Source organism: Lagopus leucura, unplaced genomic scaffold, assembly GCF_019238085.1.
Source record: "Lagopus leucura isolate 7727_CA_CO unplaced genomic scaffold, USGS_WTPT01 Super-Scaffold_1, whole genome shotgun sequence".
Taxonomy (NCBI): Eukaryota; Metazoa; Chordata; class Aves; order Galliformes; family Phasianidae; genus Lagopus; species Lagopus leucura.
The window spans coordinates 39,319,564-39,340,674 of record NW_024962250.1 but is presented as its reverse complement, the minus strand read 5'-3'; the positions used below and the strand labels follow the sequence as shown (position 1 = coordinate 39,340,674).

Below are 21,111 nucleotides of genomic sequence, written 5' to 3'. Positions count from 1 at the left end.
TTTTGAATATGCTGAGGACAAAATACACGATGTTGGCCAATTAAGAAAGAGGGACAGAAAAAAAATCAGGGATTCCACAGGATAACAGCCCAGAGCCCAGGCAGCATTTCATGCTCCAGCTTAGAATTTCTCCCAGAAATAGATAAAAGCATTCTATAAAGTACACTCAAATTTCTTACTAAAAAAAGCCAGTATTCAACATACAGCACGTCTTCTTCCAGGTGTTTTAGAGTATAGCTGCCCTTTTACATGCATATGAACCCCCCTATATAAACAGTTTTTGTAAGTGCTGTCAGCTGTTACTGATAACATATAAAAAGATAAGCAGCATTTATTCCAGCAGGGTTACTTCAGTCCAGTTCCTTTTGCTGACTGTGAAATCCCTGTTTTCCCATGAAACACTCAACTCAGAAAGGAATGCCTTTTACCTGATCTTCCACTTTCCATACTCTGACAGAACCATCGCAGCTTGCTGATGCCTATGGAAGAGAGTTTTGCAAATGAACTTAAATGCTATAACCAACAACACAGATATAGAATGCATAAGCACTTTTAAAAAGAAAGCCTCCTTGTTTAAACTGTTTTAAGACTTAAAACCTTCTGTCAAATCACCTTGGTAATTCCAAGTAGTTTCAGTAGTTAACTGCAGTGAAGATTTATGTGCCCACTCACTTGGTTCTGTTTGTTTGTTCATTTCACTCAACAAATATTTCTTTTTTTTTTCCTCACAGGGAAAAGGAAATTCAAGGTAGAAAGTAAACAAGGAAGTATTTTTACCAGATAAATATCCATGGGGTCAAAAGACAGGCTTAAAACAGGTGCATCATGTCCTCGGAACGTTTTCTGTTTGCTGCTGTCAGCCACCTCCACAACTTTGACCATGAAGTCACTGTAGATTACAATGGCACAGAGATAAAAGCATTAGCATTGGTATCAATGGTGACAGAGTATTTGTTTACAGTAATAAACATCAATTTGGACAACAGTTATCTGCTGGGAAGAACAACCTAAAGGAGAAGAGTCTGAACGTTTGTTACAATAAGAGCAAGGACAGATTATCTTCATCAAAAGACAATTTTCATTCAAATGAAAGTTCATGAAATATGGTTGAAGATATGGCATACATACAGACCACACAGCTGCTAAACACAGTGTTTTATGAACTCGAGGGAAAACTGGTGCTTAGATACCTACAGCTGACTTTACAAGAACTACCTGTTAAATGGAACCTGCATTTATTACAAATAATTCTCTTGGTCAAAAAAGGTAAAGCAAATGCTTCATCTTGTAAAGCTGTTAACAAGATGATTAAGACCAGTATCAGATCTACGTATTTGTTATTATTATTATCATTTATTTACATTTTTTTAAACTTTATTCCCTCCTCCAAAATGACAAACATTACTACAGTTGAATTCAAAGCAGCCATGCTAATAACTTCTAAGCCAAAGAGCTCCTGTCAGAATCTTTCGGTACTGTTCCCTGTGCTACTTCACTGCTATGTTTTCACAGGGGAACTTAATTTTAGACACTCATTTTATAAGATTAGCCATTCCTTTGACTACATTAAGCTGCCACAAAACTCAAGTGTACAGACTTCACTGAAAAACTGAGAAATCTGTGATAACAAAAGCAATTCTTCTTAGCTGTACTCCCCTATGCCACAGCTGTCGACCTCCTTCAGTGTGTTACAGAAGATCTCATCAAGGGGGGAGCTCACTTTTACAGCATCTCATGTGAGGGCCCTGATCAGGCTGTAGAAGTACTGATTGGGGGGTAAAAGTTTTTGGAAGCAGAAGGAATTTGCTGTCTGCTTTATCTCTCAAATCAAAGTCACAGCCTGGGGCAGAGCTGTTCCCTCAGAAATCAGCGCTGGCAAAGAGCCCAAATTCATGATCTCTGTCAGATTTAGAGATTAGAGCAGTTACTGTCCCCAGCTCTCCAGTCTCCCACTTTTGGTGGAGCTGGCATGTCTGCTCTGCAGCTGCCAGGCTTTACAGCCCAGCATCGATCCAAACTGCTTTCTAGTTCACTTCACACTTCGAGGAGGCAGGCAGCAGATGTAACGTTCAGCCATCTCTGCTGCAGGGATGGAGGACAAATTCCAACAGAGAAGCAAGCAGGCAGTCTGGATTAGCCACAGTGCCTAAAAAGCTCATCAGATCAGCACTCAGCCAACTTCTGCATGTGTGCATACATACATTTGCCACATTACGACGCTGATGAGACAGGCCATTATCTTTAGCACGCAGTAACAAAATCCTTGATGCTGCAGTGAGATCCATGTGGGCAAACACTTGTGCTTCTGCATTACAGGACTGAAAGCTGAAAATTCAAAGCTCCTCAAGAGCAGGAATTATTCCACAACACCACACTTCCTTCCTAAAACTATTTAGTGGATCAAATGCCTCCCAGAGAATTGCTGCCTAACAGTTCTTTTCATTCATTCCCCCACTGCCACCCTCCCTGGAAGGCATTATGCATTACTTTAAAACCCTCAGAGGTATGTGGATTAATAACCCCAGGGTAAAAATCACTGTGTGAGGAAGCTGCCACACTCTGAACAACAGCAATGCCTTTCCTTATGATGCACACATTACCTAGATCCAGCAGCAATTCTGGTACCATCACTATTAAAGACAACGTGGTTTGCATTCGTGGTAAAACGAGTAAGGATGCCATCTGGAGCTCCTTCAGGAAACGTGTGTATCTGAACAGTGTTGTTTGATACTGCTGTGATCAATCTGCCATTCTAAAAAGAGAACAAAAGAAAAACAAGCAACAACATAAAATGTACTGGTGAAACTACATTTACGCCCAAGAAGCCAAAGAAATGAGTTGATGTTCCCAATATTTGGGCAGATTGACTTCAATAGTTCCAAAAGACATGTGACAGCAAGAGTAGTGGGGGAAATACTCTTTTACCTTGTATTTCTTCCATTAAAAATACAGAGTAGCACAACAACTTTACTACTTTCTCACATTAACCCAACTACTTAAAAACTAATACAATGATTCTCTTTGTTTCAGTGCTGTAGAAATACACTCCAGTTGTTTCAGTACACTTAAAATTCATTATGTTAACTATATGGCAATTTACATCATTGAGACTTTCCCAACTTAAGTTCTTTGCTATGAGAGTGGTGAGGTGCTGGAACAGCTGCCCAGAGAGGCTGTGATGCCCCGTCCATCCCTGGAGGTGTTCAAGGCCAGGTTGGATGGGGCCCTGGGCAGCCTGGGCTGCTGTGAAATGGGGAGGTTGGTGGCCCTGCATGGCACAGGGGGGTTGGAGCTTCGTGATCCTTGAGGTCCCTTCGAACCCTGGCCATTCTATGCTTCTGTGATTCTGTAATTGTATATTCACTAAAATAACAAATACCCTGAAAAGTCACTAATGAATTTCAGAGAACCGTCTGCTCTTCTTCAGTCGGATAGAAAAAACCATCCTTTTAAATAGGTAAAAAAGCTCTTAGAACAGGAAGGATGTTGCACTCTGTGTCGATCAATATGCTACATCATCAGGAGAGGGCAGCCTTGGACCAAACTTGACAGTTAAACTTCACTAGGGAAAGATGAGGAGTTCATGAGCTTTGTCCTTTTCAGAAACAGAAGGGAGATGTCTACTAAAAAATTATTCCAGGTTAAAATTGATTGCAAAACAAAGAAATAATTATCCTAAGCTTGGAACAGTAGCATGTCTTGCTGAAGTGACAATATGATTCCTCACTTGCATGCAGCAACAAGTTTTGGCAGCGTACTGAAAAATGCTGCATTTCTTTCTTATTTTTAAAGAAGCCTAAAGTTACAGTAAAGATGTTGAACAAAAAGAAAGCAGTAGTCAGTGCTAAATAACCTGAGAAAACAGGAAAAACTAGAGATCAGAGCTAAAAGTCCTTTCCAATAAACTAAGAACACATGACTGTTCCCACTGATGTCCAAAAATTACAACCAAGATGTTTCCCTCCTGTATTCAGCACTAATTTTCACCGTTTCTGACACTGACGAACTCAATCAAAACCCCCTCACTTTGTGTGAGCAACTGGAAGTGACTTGATGAAAACCAACAGCAAAACGCACTCAGAAGCAGTGAGGACTGGGGAATGTGCACAAGTTATGTTAAAAGGAAGATACAAGGAATGTCTGAAAAAGAAGAAAGATGTTTTAAGGCAGTAATTCCGAATATGTTTTCAAATGATTAGCTTTAAAATCATACATCTGCATGAATTCTCATTTATTTCATCTGTTAGACTCCCCTTCAAAACCACAACAAGTTGAAAACCAATTTTAAATTCTCCTTTATCCCTGCAAAGTTTATTTTATGACACCTGAAGAACAGATGGAGACTTCTAGAATTCCTCTCTGCTATAAGACAACATTTTGGACCCTCTATTACTAACATAACATAAGAATAATTGCACACAAAGGAATTTGTGTGAGAATTCTCAAGCTAAATACACGAAGAAGTGTATTAAAGAGAATTACTTTCTATTACACAAATTTATAAAGTTAACTTATTTACCTTCTTATTTACAACCACAGTTTCTAGATACACTACAAGGAACTGCCTTAGCATTGAAATAAACAGAGCAGGCCATACTTCAAACAGCAGAACAAGTCAGCCAAGTGACAGAAGAGCCTCTAATCTGTATGCTCTTACATTAATTACTATTAAAGACAAATCTTGTTCTCCTCCGACTCGGAAGGGAGGGGAAGGGACAAAGGGGAGCAAAATGTCTGAATTCTGGTCTAGTACCAATTTTGAGAGCTAAATATCAACTAATTATTAATATATATTATATATATATATATATATATATATATATATATACAATCAAAGCATTACCAGACACTGACTCAGGAAAGTAATTTTTTGATTAACAAATATTATAATTCCCTGGACCTCAGAACAGAGCCACAGAAAACAAGCTCTTGGCTTTCTATTTTCATATGCCCTTCAACAGCAGTGCAGAGCCTCTGAGATGGGATGGGCAGAAGAGCAGGAATCAGCTGCACCATAAACTGCTGGGAATCTTCTAGTGACTGACATTGTGAGAAAATACTGAAACAGTCTACAGAGTTCACTGAATAATGAGTTTAATCTGCTTGGTTTGTTTTTCAAAAAGGAGATCAAAGTCTGGAATAATTATAACTGACTGTGAGGGGAGAGGGGAAAAAAAGAACATTACAGAAATTTAGTATAATGAATAATTCCTCTACAAGCCTACATGGTGAAAAATGAATTGTTAGAAGTACTCTTGTTTACATAAAGTACTTCATTTAGCTAAAATATTCAACAATTCTAGAGGCTTTTTGAAAAGTGTTTTCAGTATTATTTAAATATTTTCACTGACACAAAGATACTAAGTGGTGGTATGCTCAACTTTAAATAAAACCTGCCACTGATTAACCCCCACTCAATGCTGTTTCCCATACATTGATGTGAAGACAAACAGACTGACATGTGCTGCACACAATATCATTCTTGCCTTTTCCAGATATTACCTCAATTTACGTGTAAACGTCACTTAAGAACACCAGCAGTATCTCAACAGACAAATATCAACATCAGCACGACACAATTTAACAGATCTGTTAATTACCATACCTTCAGAGCACATGAATAAGCCCTCTCTCCAACATTAATGGACTTTGGATCATCATCATCCAGGTTTTCCCAAATCCTAACGTCTCCATCACTGCCGCAAGTTACGATGCAGCTGTTCAAAGACACAGGATTTGAACCAAATGAAAACAAAGTGTAGGCTGTTTTTTATTTACTGCAACACAATACATATGAATCATAATTCACTGAACACTGTACTTAATAAACATGACAAAAAATACAGGTCTGGTAGCACAACACGGTGCTGCTGTCTCTGAGAACCCGCTAGGCCTGGCACTACTGAACTGAACTTCACTTATCAATCCATGCTCACCAGGATCTAGATGGGATTTTTCAGAGCACTGATTTCACTGCCAGCTGAGCATTTAATTGCTTCTTAAACCTCTGAAAATTTACCTTGCAGCTGAGGGCAAAACTAAGAGCGTTAACACACACTTGACTTAAGTTTAACAAGCTTAACACGTTTCAGACCTACAGAACCATAAAAATATTAACATGGTGTTCAACTGTCAAGTTTGCTGGAGATAGATATAGCTTTGACTTCTTACAGCATATGCAAACATATCTTCTTCCAAGATACATTTAGAGTCTATGAAATCACTTCTGTAAAAGAGAATATATAGAGGATCTTATACATGTGTGTGTGTAGGGGTCGGCCTCTTTTCCGAGATAACCAGTGATAGGATGAGAAGTAATGGCCTTGAGTTGCACCTGGGGGGAGTCAGGTTGGATATTAGGAAACATAATAGGAATAGGATAGGAAACTGATCCCAAAGAGAGGTGAGGTGCTGGCACAGGCTGCCCAGGAAGGTGGTGGAGTCAGCATCCCTAGAGGTGCTTAAAAAGCATGGAAATGCACTATTAAAGAACATAGTTTAGTAGGCAATACTGGGGGTGATGGATGATCCTAGAGGTCTTTTCCAACCTTAATGACTCTGTATGTCCTACACACCTACTGTTCTCAACAAAGACGAATAAAGGATGTGCCAGACCAAGCTAGGTCATAGGTCCACCTGTCCAGTATTGCAGCTGAAGAGATAATTCTCAGAAAGCAACAGACAGGAATGTGACCATCCATCCCCTAGGTGGTCACAGAATTGTTTGAGTTGGAAGGGACCCCTCAAGGCCACCTGGTCCCACTCCTTGCAACAAATAGGGACATCCACAGCTCCATCAGGTGCTTAGAGCCCCATCCAGCCTGACCTCGGGTGTCTGCAGGGCCATCCACCACCTCTCTGGGCAACCTGTGCCAGTGCTTCACAGCCTTTACTGTGAAAAACATCTTTCCTATGACCAATCTAACTCTCCCTCTTTTAGTTGGAAACCATTTCCCCTTGTCCTGTCACAACAGACCCCACTAAAGAATCCGTCCCCTTCTTTCTCACAGCCCTTTCAGATACCCAAAGCTGGCTTTCAGGTCTCCCCGAAGCCTTTCCTTCTCCATGCTGCACAGTCCCAGCTCTCAGCCTGTCCTCGCAGGGAGGTGTCCTATCCCTGGAATGATTTTTATGATGATATTTTCCCCTTCTCTCTAGGACTGGGGCAGTTACCTGCTGCTGTCATCAAAGCACACGTCTGTGTGTCCCTCCGTGTGTCCGTACCGCATTGGCTTTTGTGCTGACGGCATTTTTCTTCTTCCCTGTCTAATAAGGGTGGGAAATAACATCAATTTTTTTAAAGAAAGAATCACAGAATCACAGGAAGAAGCACAGACCTCTGTCAAGCACAGTTAGTACCTCTCCGCGGGATTTATCTGATATACAGGGCCCTTTTTGCTCTTTCTGTATGAGGAGAAATTTATCCCGAGTAGAAAAACAACAAAACAACCCCGTTTCCTCACAGCAAATAGAAAAGCAGCATCCCCTCACATGACAGTCACACCAAAAAAAAAAAAAAAAAAAAAAAAAAAAGAGAGAAAGAAAAGCTCGGCATTACCACATCCAGAGTGAAAAGACTTCAGGAAGAGCCCCAGATGGGGAATCCCACCCACGGAAGCTGGAAGCGCTGTTCCCCAATAGGGCCGTAACCCAGCATGACCCCAAAACGGGGAGGAAAACAGAGAGGCTCAGGCGGCCTCACCGCCGTAGCAGCGGCCCCAGAGCTGCGCAGCCCCTCGGGGTGCGGACCAGGAGCTCCCCCGCCCCAGGCCGGGCGCCGGGCCCAGGCCGCGCTCAGCTCAGCTCGGCTCAACTCAACTCACCTCACGGCCCGTCCCAGCCTCCACTTCGAGCCTTCCCGCGCTCCCGCCCGCGCCGGGGCCGGGCCCTGCTCCGTCAGCGCGCCGTCAGGACACGGGGCGGAGCTGCGAGCGGCGGGGGCCGGGCCCGGCCGGCAGACAGCGGGATGGCGGCGGCGGGCGAGGCCGGGACCGCTCGGAGGCGGCTGAGATCCGGCAGGTGACGGGGCCGGAGCGGGGCTGCCTCCTCACGACTGCCGGGCGGCAGCGGCAGGTGAGCGCCGAGGGGGACGCGAGGAGCGCGGCGGTGCGGAGCCGAGCCGGGCGGCCTGCCTGCATTCCTTCCTTCCTTCTTTCTCTTCCTCCTCTTCGCCTGCACGGTTTGCCTCAGTGAACGTGCTGTAGGAGCTCCTCGGGCTCGTGGGTCCCGAATGGTGGCACAGGGCTGCTGCCATCCGCGCGGGTCAGAGCTGTGCCGTGCCTCTGTCAGCACAGCTGGCGCTGGAAGCAGGTCGCGATACGATACGACATGAAGCGTGTCCGTAGGCTGCAAAATAGGAGCTGAGCTTCTTTATGTTTCTTAAAGGACGAGACGTGTGGGAGCTTGGCGTACCTGAAATAAACAGAAAATAATCTCCTTGGGGGGGGCAAACAAAAAGAAGGTTGTAGTTCTCTGCTTTTTCTTTATGTAATTTCAATGTTCTGGCCCAAATTCTTCCTTCTTCTAAGGAAAATGGCTTGCAGGCAGAGCCCTTTGATCCTCAGTTTCACCCTGCGATCGGTGCTGGGCGAGCACTGGATCTATTTGTGCTGGAAATGCGACCGGGCTCTTCATAACACTCTGTTGCTACTTTCATGAATGAGTGAGGCAGCGTTGCCAAGTAGGCATGCTTCGTTTTTGCCTTTACTTAATTTTTTTAATGAATATGCCCGGATTTCATTATTAAACCCCGTGGCAGCTGTGTGAAGACATGTTTTCCATGGGTGTACCCTGACATATCTCAGCAAAGCGTGATTTCTGGAGAGGATAATGTGTGCTAGCACCGTGATTCTAGCTGAACCACTTACCGGATGAGTGGGAAGGCCAAGCTATTCTTATAGCAAGCTCCTGGGGCTGAGAGAAGCGTGTGCCAGCTGTATTATTATGCCTCTAATTATTTATTTTAGTTTGCAGAATGTCTCGTGCAAACTGCACCTGAAACATTTTATGGTATAAAAGCTCAGCTTCATGCAGATGTCCCAATTCACAGTCCAGAGGTGCTGCCTGCTGGAAGAGCTCTGTGATTCCTGGGAAAGCTTTTGGGGTCTGTGGGTTTGAAGGTCACTTGGCCAAGGGAACAGGGCACCCTGGCTCTGTCCCATTGGAAGTAACGAGGCATCAAGGTTAGCCTTTAAATCCAGTTGGAAATTAAAGCAGCTGGCTTTATGAGGAGGTGTAGCTGGTTGGGAGGGCAGAAGTGGCAGGGTGGGAGCATGCTGCTCACCTGCAGGGTTTCTGGGTGGAGCACGAGTGAGGTGTTGGTCATGGGACATAAAGCTGTTCCTGATTTAGTGCTTGAGAGCTTGCTGAGCGCTCTGCCCAGCTCTCCTGCAACCCATGCACAGGGTGCCTTGAAAGCAGCAGGTCTGAGCCTTCCAAGCCTCATCCACATCTCAGGTATGAATAAAAGAGCCCTGCTTTGGGGTTGAGGGAGGTGTTGCTGCATGCCCTGTAGTTCTGGGAATATACAGACTCAGTGGGGATCGGGCGTACTTCCAGGCAATTGCTTCTGTCATTCTGGTTTACCAGCTGTATCTTTAGGCAGTAATTTCTGTTTTGTGCATGTGATAATTTCTTTAATTAGTTGAAAGCTGGAGTAGAGCTCCATTCTGGAGTTAGGTATTTTGGATGCTGTATCATAAATCAAAATAAACGCATTCAAAATGGAGAAAAATAAGTTAAGAGGAGTTGAAACTCACTCTTAATAGGCTGGGCCTTTTTCCAAAAAAAGTCAATAACAGCTCAACTTCAGTGGAAGGTCAGGTTTTAAAATGCGGTCTCGCAGCCAAAATTTAATTGGGTGAAAGTAATGAAAACAGCATGTGATCGCTGAGAGATTTTTGAAATGACTTCTATGTAAGTTGTAATAAATTGGAGCATTTTTCCTTTTCGCTCCTTTGTCAGGCTTTTGTCAGAAAGAAAGACTAGAAAAAAAAAAATAACAAGATTCATTTAATTTAGTGTATGAATCTTCCCTTTTAGAAACGATTAGAGGTATCATACAGTGACCCTTTGGCTTTTCTGTACGAGAACAGCAAACCTAAGTGCTTTCTGCATGAGGGTCACGCAGATGGGAGCAGGTTGCCCACAGAGGCAATGGGGCCTCTGTCCTTGTGGTGCCCAGGACAGACTCTCCAGCTCTGGAGGGCTGGAGGTTGGGCTGCAGGCAGCTTTTCAACCAGCACCCAGGGGATGTTATGACATTCTCTTTCTTCTTTGCACAGAGACTGAAGCAGCTTCACAGAAGGGACTCGGAGGCTTGAGGCAAGGGTCCAGGGTGTAAATATCTAGTTAAAGCAATTCACTATTTATTGGAAGGGGGGAGGATTTGCCTACGCTGAGAGTTTTGATTCTGCTGATGGAGTTACTGGGTGTTTTGCAGGTGATATAAGGAGGCTTATGGTGAGGCTGAATGTGCCTTCTCACAGATAAGCACTGAGATGGCATTTTGCAGCTGGCTGGGAGGCCTGAAGTTTAGTGTTAGGGCATCGGTGCTGGAAGGAAAGAGCACCTGGAACAGCTGCTGCCCCATCCACTCCAGAGCCTGCGGATGGAGCCGGAGAGGCTCTGCGTGTTCAGGGAGCTGTGCCCTGGTGAAAACAACAACAGAACCCACCCTGCTGCCTCTCCTCGGGGATTGCAAGCCACAGCAGTGTTGGATAACCTTGAACTGCAAGCTGGATCCCATGGCCTGATGTGAACTCTGTTTATCCCTGCGTGTTGCTTTTGTTCTGCCGCTCACTTAGAATTGCGAACATCAGGTTTTTTGTCAAATACATCTGCTTCTGAGATGCCTAAGGTATCCCCACTTCAAAGAAAGCTTTTGTAGGCGGAGGACTAATCGTATCTGTGCTGTTCATTCTCTACCAGTGCTTGTCTCTTCACTTTTTGCAGAAGGAGAGATCTCAGAACTGACGTATGTAAGCTATGCGGAGCACGACTTTCCCATTTAGCATTGCCTGTAGGGAAAAGTACACTCTGTGTTCCCTGGTTTTTATTCTCCCTTTCCTCTTCTGCTCTTTCAGTTGCATTCAGCCATTAAGGGATATAGGTACAACATTGTATTTCCTCACAAGTGTGCAGTGCAGGGGATGGTCGGTTTAGGTAGGTGGCCTTAAGGGTAATACAGCACTGAATGCACCAGTGTCCTTTATGTCTGCGTACCTAAAACATTTTTAGTTGCTATTTTACAGGCAGGGCTCTTAGTTGTGGATTGGGAAAAGTATGAAGGCACGACTCCTGGTTGGAACGTGAGACAGAGGAGTTTGGGCATTCCATGTGGTGCTGGGGTGTGTGCTGAGCTATCCTTCACTCTTCTTCCACAAGGTCAGATTCAGATTTGGCTTTAGTAGGATGATGTCCCATTTTCTTCACCCACTCTGCACTCTTTCCATGGATGTCTGATGAATGATTACTTCTGTGACGTGGCAGGATTGTGCCTTGCTCCCAGCAGCCGTCAGCCCCTGGGAGCAGCTTTCTGTGCTGCTGGCTAATGGTGCATGTCTTACAACATCATGTGCTATCGCTTCACTTTGAGTTGCAGGGTTCAGATACCACTGGGACGTGATGGAGGAAAGGTAGGAAGTAGAACGTGGCTTTGCAGTTAAATACAAGAACAGCTCAACAAGGCAGAGATGACAGAAAATGCCAAAGTAATTTCAGCTGTGCTAATTTAATGCTGTGCTGTCATGCTGGGGGATATCAGACCTTTTCGGCACTTTTGGGTTTTGTACGTTTCAAAGTTTTTAATTAAAATCCCATTTCTGCATCTTCTTACTCCTTATATGGTCTGGGTGTGCAGGATGAGGAAATTAAAGGTTTCAAAGTCAATTACAAACTGTCATATCCTAATTTTTAAGTACCTGACTTTGTACCATAAATGGAGGGAGGATTGAGGTTGGATGTCAGGGGAAGTTCTGTGCTGTGAGAGTGGTGAGGTGCTGGAACAGCTGCCCAGAGAGGCTGTGATGCCCCGTCCATCCCTGGAGGTGTTGAAGGCCAGGTTGGATGGGGCCCTGGGCAGCCTGGGCTGCTGTGAAATGGGGAGGTTGGTGGCCCTGTGTGTGGTGGGGGGGAGCTTCGTGATCCTTGAGGTCCCTTTCAACCCGGGCCGTTCTGTGATTCTATGAAATGAGATTTCCCTTTCCAATTAAAAATGCCATATATATAGTTAGTAGATTCCTACAGACTGAATCTAGAATAGGTTTGTGGGGTTTTTTTCAGTCATTACGTAGAAAACTCAGTGCTCCACTCTGGATGAAAAGTAGAGATAGTGCAGAAGCAGTCACCAAGTTTTGGTCTAAATAAAGGCAGTTTAAGTTTCACTTAAATGCAGTCTTTCTTCTGTCAGTATTACATCTGCAGTGTTTTCACTGAAAAGTGGTGTGTAAAACCTTGAGAGAAGAAAACAGTCTTTAATATTTGATGATTTGTAATTGCTGAAATGTGGACACATTCTCTGCTTCCACAACCACTGAGGGATTGTTCATCCAGCTGCCTCTAACACCAGGGTTGTTTTTTTTTCCCACATATTTGCAATGTTTTCTCTCTTACCCTCATTCCACATTCCTTCATCTCCTCACATTGCTCCACCTTTCCCTTCCCTTTTCCTCTGCACCCCCCCCCAGGTTTGTGGATTGTAAGCAATGAACACAATGTCAAAAATTCTCAGCGCAAGTTCCATCTGGGTTGCATTTGGTCTGCAGATTGCATGTAAGCCTCTGGCACAGCAGGCTTTCTCTTTACTGAAAGCAGAGGCAAGACCTCAGCCTGCTCAGCCCCTGGGGGACTGCAGGGAGATTGTGTCATGCTGGCTAATCCTAATGATGAGGACGAATTGAATGGAGAGAGGAAGTGGATGCCCTTTTCTTTTCCTGCTTAATATTTGCCAGGTCAATTAGTTTTAAAAACCAACGGTGGACAGCAGGCTCGGAATCTCGTGTTGGTGCAAAGGCATGGTGGTGTGTGATGGAAAGCAGTTCTGCATCCTGCCATGCCTCAGCAGGGTGTATCATACACAGCATATTGCTATGTTCCTTAAAAAAAAATATATCTCTGCTCTACTTTCAACTGAGCAATCAAAAGAGGAATTCTTGTTCTTCAAAGCGCAACATTCAAAAGGAGATCTCTTATCTAGTTGAGCATTCACTGCATTTTTGAAAACAAAAGCGAATGAAATCAGCAACTGTGGGTCTCAAAGCAGCAGTGATTTTAATAATGTAAACTTTCTTCTCTAATGAGTAATAAGCGGTTCCATCTTTCATGGCCTTTTAAAATTGCTTTTAGTAAGGGACTGGATTTGTTTTAATCCTTTTCAGTATGTAAAGCCCCAGATATTTCAGTCCCTTGGGGGCTCAGTATTTTCTAGCTCCGGTTTAAAAGGCAAAGGAAAACAGCTTTCAGAAATTGACAGAATCTGTGACTGATATAATTTATTTTTTTTTATCCAGAAAGTGACCCAAAAGTGTCAGTTAAGAAAAAGATCTCTGGCATCCCACTCTGTGGATTAGCAGCAAACAGGCGTATCATCTAGGTACAGTAGCTCTTTGTACTCTGACCTACTTGTTTCTGCTCTGCCTTGTTTCTTCTTGAAAGGTTATTTGGAAGAGATGCAGAATTTGCTCGAAAAACAACTAAAGCAGCGTCACCTGCCATGTGAAGTGCTTCATCTTCAAATGTTCCCTTGCAAAAGAGGATTGCCAGCACCTCCAACCTTCTGCTCTGCTGCATAGTCAGAATAGGGGCTTTAAAGATACATCAAATCGTTTATTCTGGAGGATGCTTTTTACAAGGAAGGCTTAAGATCCTTGGCTGGGATCGGACCAGGATTTGTGGAGGGCTCTCAAGAATTCAGCTTGATCATTATTTATAGGTGGCTAACGATTAATTGTCGCTGTTGTCATGCATACACAGGCATTCATCTTGTGTTGTGTGCATGCAAAGCTGTTAACTTAGCTGTCTTCTCTTTGTCCTTAGATACTTTCAGAAAGCACCACAAAGAAGCTTCCTTGGGTAGAAAACCCTGCAAGAAAAAACTGCGCTTTCTGGAAACTTGGGGAGCAGAGCTGTCGAAATGGCAGAGAATAAGGACAGTAATCTTAAAAACACAGATGTGAGACCCAAGAGCAGCCGGAGCAGGAGTGCAGACAGAAAGGATGGTTATGTCTGGAGTGGAAAGAAACTCTCCTGGTCGAAAAAGACTGAGCGCTGTTCTGATACTGAGACGGCGAACGCTGCAGGAAGGTCAGGGCCTAATTTAAGGAGCCAGGAGAGAAAGTATAGCTGCTCTTCTATCGAGCTGGATCTAGATCGTTCGTGTGGACACAGGTTTTTAGGCCGGTCTCTCAAACAAAAACTGCAAGATGCTGTGGGTCAGTGCTTTCCCATCAAAAATTGTACCAGTCGGCACGCCTCAGGACTTCAATCGAAAAGAAAAATTCATATCAGTGAGTTGATGCTAGATAAGTGTCCTTTTCCTCCACGCTCGGAGCTCGCTTTTCGGTGGCACCTGATTAAAAGGCATACAGCCCCTATAAGCCAAAAAGCAGAAGACTGGACAATTGCTGACTTATCCCAGAATGAGGAAAAGGAGGAGGACCTACGAGACAATGAGATAGAGTCCGATCCTCCATCGGCTCCCTCCCCATCCTCTGACCTTACTGATGGCATTCCCTCCAGGCGGGACTCACGGTCTGAGCTGGTGGTAGGGAAGGTGGTAAGGAGCAGTAAAGAAGACAGCGACATGGACTCCGACGATGAAGTTGTAACGCTGTGCACAAGCTCTAGGAAAAGAAACAAGCCCAAATGGGAAGCTGACGATGAGCTGCTGCGGATGGAAACGCCTCCGAAATACCATACGCAGATCGATTATGTGCACTGCCTAGTCCCAGACCTCCTGCAGATCAACAACAACCCCTGCTACTGGGGAGTCATGGATAAGTATGCAGCCGAAGCACTGCTGGAAGGAAAGCCAGAGGGAACGTTTTTGTTACGAGATTCTGCCCAGGAAGACTACTTGTTTTCCGTGAGCTTCAGGCGCTACAGCCGCTCTCTGCACGCGCGGATAGAGCAGTGGAATCATAACTTCAGCTTTGATGCTCACGATCCTTGTGTCTTCCACTCTCCTGACATCACGGGACTCCTAGAGCACTATAAGGATCCAAGCTCCTGTATGTTCTTCGAACCGCTTTTGTCCACTCCGTTGAACAGGACTTTCCCTTTCTCCCTTCAGCATATATGTAGAACAGTTATTTGCAACTGTACGACCTACGATGGTATTGATGCACTGCCCATTCCTCCATCAGTGAAGCTGTATCTGAAGGAATACCATTATAAATCGAAAGTTAGAGTACTCAGGATCGATGTACCAGAGCAGCAAAGCTAGAAAATATTTTTGTGACAGAATGAAATGGTCTCTAAACAGGTGAATTGTGTGGTCAGTCCTTCCTCCCTTTAAGTTTCTTTTCAATGGCAGTTTGACGTTTTTCTTCCTCTTTCTGCAGATCATTCAACCCAAACAGGCCTCTGCTTAAGGCTTTTTTATCCAACTGTACTTTGAGTCTTCCCAGCTCTCTTTTAGAAATGATATTCCTTGTGGGCTTTTGGTACTGTTCCTAAACTAGTTTTATGGAATTTCAGGTAGGCTTTCTGGTATTTCTATAGATGGATAGTCTTTAGATCGAAAAACCTTAGAAATTGGTTTTGAACTTGATCCATCTTTTATATTGTATTTCCATCTGTTGCTGACATGTTTGAAATAATGCACTGTTAACTGAAGACTGACTCATCTGTATTTTCTGCATTTCTTTTAAAACGAGTCTCTAGTCTTGTGTCTGTGTGTATGTCTGTCTTTAATACAGTAATTTCATCAATCTATTTCTAACATTACTATTCCTAGCAAAATGAAGTTTGAAAGAGGATATGATCTTTCTATAAATACATCAGGGGACTGAACACCAGGGAGGGGGAAAAACAATTCATGCTGAGGCCAGTGCTGAGTACAGGAACAAACTCCTTTCTATAGGAGCTGCTGCTTCTGAAACGATAAAGCACAGCGTGGGAGGGGGAGGAAGAAGACACCTCCTTAAGGACCCTGCAGTTTGTGGGTATTAAACTAGCTGATCTTGTGTCCTGAGGTAGTGATGGACAGTCAGATCTGCTGCTGTCACTGGTTTTATGTGTGGAAAAGATCCAAAATGGGCAGTTGCTCGTAAAATACATACGCAGGATAAAAGTGGGAGCACGCAGCACAGCCCAGTCCTGCTCCTGGGTTGCAGACTAAGGGCTACAGGAGCACAAGCAATATTTCTCACTGAATATTTCCATTTCACCTGGTGCTGCACACTGTGAATTTGCAGAGCCGTCCTGGAAGCTGCCTGTTGAGTTAGCAGGGAAGCTCTGCAATACAGCTCCACTGGGGACCTGCTTTCCTGCCCACACTGCCCCTGCACAAGAACACCCTTTCCCCTGAACTGGTGCCACTGTGATGTAAATAGATTTCCAGGGACATCTGCTTAGAGACCAGCCAGTTTGTTTTCACTGTGTTTTAAACAGGTTTCGAACCAAAGTCTCCAGGGAGAAAATGCAAACACATCAATCCATCGCATCGCACATGGATGAATGAGCTGCAGGACAAACTCTCAGCTGCTATAAATCAGCATGGCTTTATTGATGCACTTAGAACAGTTTATACCAGCTGAGAGTCTCCCTCCTCCACATGCAAATGATAATTGTATGACTGATGTCAGAAAAATTACTGCTTTTTTTTTTTTGGGGCAATGTTTTCCTTGTGCTGCTTCCATTCAACTGATACTAATTTTTGCATAAGCTGTGTTTATTCAAGAACAGCTTCCTATTAGTAAATCTATTTCTTCTTGATCTATCCCTGCCATTTTCCTTACACAAAATGAAAGAATAGCAGGGGACAAATCTGCTGTTTTTGCCTGTCAATACAAAGCACTGCTGCAATCAAAAATAGTAGTAACTGGCTTGAAATCTGACTTGATTTTAGTGATTTCAGAGCTACTAGCAGTCTTTCAGAAACAGTTCAGCTCAGTTTCAGATGGCAGTTCCCATTATTATGTTTCCTACAGGTCCACAAAACGTAGATTTCAGCCAAGAGTCTCATCCGCTTTGGAACGTATCAAAGGCCACCAGCTCTTTCAAAGCCATCTGAGAAATGTCCCTTCAGGATGAAAGGTCATGAAAGAACCTTTTAGGGCTCGGGTCTGCAACTTGCTGTCAATTCAGTGTCGTTCCTTCTGCAGCCTACACTGCTTTGGCAGCCACAGGGTGTTGATGCATTGCTTACCCCAAAAACGTCTACAGCTCTCCGTTTTTAGGAGCCCTATATAGTATAGCAGATGAGGGATGAAGGTGCTGCATGTAAAAATAGTGCCTTTTGAGGCTGGATGTGAGTCTGGGCAGCCTGGTGTCGTGGTTGGCAACCCTGCATATAGGTTGAAACTAGATGAGCACTGTGGTCCTTTTCAACCCAGGCCGTTCTATGATCTGAAATCACACAAAAAGTCCTAATGAACAGGCTGTGGAAGCTCACCCTGTGCTTTTTTCCTGTTACAATTGTCCGGATCATACTGTGAGTGTGACCTGGGTACAGTCTGAATTTTGTGTGTGCATGCAGTCTGAGAGATGTATTTCATGAAGTACGCAGTTTTTCATGAGATGTGAGAAATCAAAAACTCTATTTTGCTAAAACCTATGTCCCCTCTCTCCTTGTTTTTCTTTTTAATGAGCTTTGTAGAAATTAACTGATTTTACAATGTGCAAAGCATGGTCATCCAGAAGTTTCTTCCTGCTGTTCTTATTAACTGGATTTAACCTGGAGAAGAGAAGCCCCAGGGAGACCTCATGGTGGCCTTCCAGTGCTTGAAAAGTGTATAAACAGGAGGGGAATGGCTGTTTGTGAGGGTGGATGGTGATAGGACAAGGGGGAATGGTTTTAAACTGAGACAGGGGAGGTTTGGGTTGGATATGAGGAGGAAGTTTTTCAGCCAGAGGGTGGTGAGGCACTGGCACAGGTTGCCCAAGGAGGCTGTGGATGCCCCATCCCTGCAGGCATTCCAGGCCAGGCTGGATGTGGCTCTGGGCAGCCTGGGCTGCTGGTTGGCGACCTGCACACAGCAGGGGGTTGGAGCTGGATGAGCACTGTGCTCCTGTGCAACCCAGGCCATTCTATCATTCTGTGATTAACAGACTCACTGGTGTTTGAATAATCCTTTGTAACACCTCGCATCATCCATCTGAAGGATGTTCCAAAGATAACCAAGTCTTGGAGATCAGCAGTGAAGCCCTTCAGATCTCTCAGAAAGCCTCAGAAACAGGGTAAGGACTTCTGTTTTGTCATCCCAGGTTCTTGTCAGGTAAAGATTGAACATGGAACAAAGAAAGGTGTGGAGAAATACAAGTGCTTGAGGTGCCAGCAGGCACGCAGCTGATGGAGTCGTCCCTCAGTAGCAGCCCTGGCTTCAGGCCCCTGCTTGGAGAGGAGACACCCAGCCAACTCTATGCAGGAATTCTGTCCATCAAGTGGTTTCTGTTGCTTTGAAGGCTCACCTACGTTATTTTGTGGTTCTGTGGGAGGGCGATGCCTTACATCAGTGTAACCGACTGTGATAAGGAAGAGGGATCTGATTTTGATCAATGATTCTGATAAAGGGACTCAGGTTCTTGATGCAGGCTGAGCAAACAACGTCTACAAGCTGTTTTTACAGGGTGCTTTGAAAACATGAACCACTGTGTTGGTTCTGTTCCCAGGATGGGTTTGGGGTAGTTTGTCTGTCCAGTGATTTGGAGTATACGTTTCTTCTCCATTTCCTATTCTCGACAGCTGTCACACTTAAATCTGAGGCACATGTGGGAAGGATGTGTCTATCTTTAGTAGACATTTAAAAAACTGAGCCTAGCGACCGTAATTGAAATGCTCTTCTTTTAAAGATGCTGGTTTGTTTCCAACGTGAAAAAGAAATCCTTGTGTGATGCAGACACACGTGGCCTTACTGTAAAACCGACGCCTTCTTCAATAATTAAAAAGGGGGATGCTTTAATTTTGAAAAAGGATGCTGTAGGAAGGAGGCTAAAGGAAGCTTTTAGTCAGCTCGAAGGCTAGATTTATTGATCCAGTGATCAATCCCTTTCTCTTTCCTGGATTTAAAGCTAATGGGAGACTGTGGTCAGAGATGAGTGGCTTTTAGTTAAGGTTTTTGACTCTTATAAATAATACAACAAATGTCCTAGTAAGTAATAAGACGTAAGATACTCGCTCATTCTTTTTAAATAGAACAAATGTGGCAAACAAGGCTCAGCTGTAATTTTTGAAGTCATTTGTTAGACAAATTGCTCTTCTCTACTTCTTTTACAAGAGAGACATAAACCATTATATTATTTATTCATGAATCATAGCCATTAAGATGATAAATCAAATTATCAGCTTCCTGTCTCTCTTCAGTTTTAATCATTTTTTATAGTTCATGTAATATAAAGACAGCTTCCTTCCTATGAAACAAGAGACCTTCAGAGACCTTTTTATTGGGAACGCACATTTCCTTCCCATTTTTAAGTATATCCCAGTGATTTTCTCTGTCAATTTTATCTGCAATAAAAATCCAATAAGGAACTTGTACATTGATTCAATATAGCCAAGCCAGCTATGAAGTCGGTCATTTTTCTTCACCTCTGAAATAAGGCAGGGCTCCAGAATGCAATTCAGGGTTTCTCTCTGCCCCCCTGACGTGCACCTGGAAGCATCATAAGGTTTGGTAGGGAGCTCACCTGCTGACTGCAGGAGCCTTCTGAGCTGCACTGTGTGAGCCCTTGGTGCTGCATCCACACAGCCACCACGTTTCTCTTTCCCTGAGGTGGGAGAGCTGCTGTTGCCTGACAAACCAAGACCATGGCAGGCGTCCTTTCCATCTCATTCTGGCTGCTTCTGCATCCTAGAGGTGCATTGGCAGCTGTGTGACGTGGGGTGGGTGGAGGAGCCCGTTCAGAACGGAAAGCCCATCGATTGCCATTCAGACTGTGGCTGCTTGCAGATTTGGTCAGCTTGATGACCCACGTGAAATCCTGCTCTCAGGAAGCACGGATGAGGTCAGGGTTACGAGGTTACAGAGAACACCACCCTCAGAAACATGCGGCTGTGCTGCAGCGCAAAAATCAATGCCTGTTTACTCAACTCGATGAATAATAGAGTTTGAGATGTAAATATATAATTGATGCATATAAAATCTATAGGGTGAGGCTGAAGTGAGTCACAACGACTTCCCTGTTCTCCACATCCATCTTAACAACCCCCCGGCTACCTGTGATGCGCCAGCAGCCCCAAAGGCTTCCTTGGCCCCAGCTCCCTTCAGGCTGGCTGCCATGAATCCTGCAGGGAACGTGAATTCCCTGGGAACTCCGAAGCAAGGCTTTCTCTCCTTTTCTGCAAGGAGCACAGCCTGTAAGACCCAAAGCATTTGTCTCCCTATTAGGTCCGTGGCCGTTGGAATGATGCAGCAGGAAAAGCCCTGGGCTCGTGTTACGCACCGTCATTCATGTCCCGGCACAACGCCATCGCTGGGCTGTAGCAGCTTCAGCAAGGTTTAATCCAGCACAGAGGTAGGACGCCCAGCTGGGAGCTGTTCCATATTACTTTCCTTCTTTTCTCTTTAATTCTTTCCATGGGAAAAGAAATCCTAGTCGTTTCCCCGTTCTCATTAAACCAGCCTCTAGCTAAGAGCATCCCTGAGTTTGCTTCAGCTGAACAGGTTCACTGCCAAACCTTTTTTTCTAAGTGCATCGATTGGACTAGACTACCATCCATTGCTTGTACAAAAGTGAGTTGTTTTGTTGGGTTTTTTTTTAATGAGGAGGCTGGGTTTGGTCCTTTTTAGCAGTGATGCAATGGTGTTTCTAGGTCAGGTCTTTCTGTGCAGTCACATGAAGTTCCAATTTGGACAAAACGCCCAGTGAGGGTCTTAATGTTTGATGCTGTTACGATTCGAATGTTGTCTTATCAAATTTTATTTCCAATTAAAAGAATTGGATTAGCTTTCA

At 44.2% G+C, this 21,111-nt stretch overlaps 2 protein-coding genes across 6 annotated transcripts in view; one reads left to right on the top strand and one right to left on the bottom strand.

Annotated features, from left to right (window-relative positions):
• Positions 1-7,881, bottom strand: part of WDHD1 (WD repeat and HMG-box DNA binding protein 1) — a 31,265-nt gene extending 23,384 nt beyond the window's left edge. Inside the window, exons 1-6 of one of the 2 annotated variants that reach the window (XM_042863895.1) lie at positions 7,824-7,881; positions 7,174-7,266; positions 5,606-5,717; positions 2,601-2,752; positions 778-889; positions 429-479 (exon numbers count right to left, since the gene is read on the bottom strand). In XM_042863895.1, coding sequence (XP_042719829.1) covers positions 429-479; positions 778-889; positions 2,601-2,752; positions 5,606-5,717; positions 7,174-7,250 — 504 coding nt within the window. In that variant the 5' untranslated portion in view covers positions 7,251-7,266; positions 7,824-7,881. Of the gene's footprint in view, positions 1-428; positions 480-777; positions 890-2,600; positions 2,753-5,605; positions 5,718-7,173; positions 7,267-7,337; positions 7,360-7,823 lie in introns of those variants that run through there. The other variant, XM_042863902.1, reaches the window with a different exon arrangement.
• A 97-nt stretch (positions 7,882-7,978) lies between these two features.
• On the top strand, positions 7,979-21,111 carry SOCS4 (suppressor of cytokine signaling 4). Of its 4 annotated transcripts, XM_042864180.1 has the most exons (3): positions 7,983-8,073; positions 13,509-13,591; positions 14,035-16,060. In XM_042864180.1, the coding sequence occupies exon 3, from the start codon at positions 14,132-14,134 to the stop codon at positions 15,440-15,442; it is 1,311 nt and encodes a 436-aa protein (XP_042720114.1). In that variant the 5' UTR covers positions 7,983-8,073; positions 13,509-13,591; positions 14,035-14,131; the 3' UTR covers positions 15,443-16,060. The 4 variants fall into 4 exon arrangements, 3 of the variants coding, with proteins under 3 accessions (XP_042720096.1, XP_042720114.1, XP_042720104.1); XR_006177607.1 differs by lacking the exons at positions 13,509-13,591; positions 14,035-16,060 and adding an exon at positions 20,547-21,111 and having other exon boundaries at positions 7,979-8,073; XM_042864162.1 differs by lacking the exon at positions 13,509-13,591 and having other exon boundaries at positions 7,979-8,073.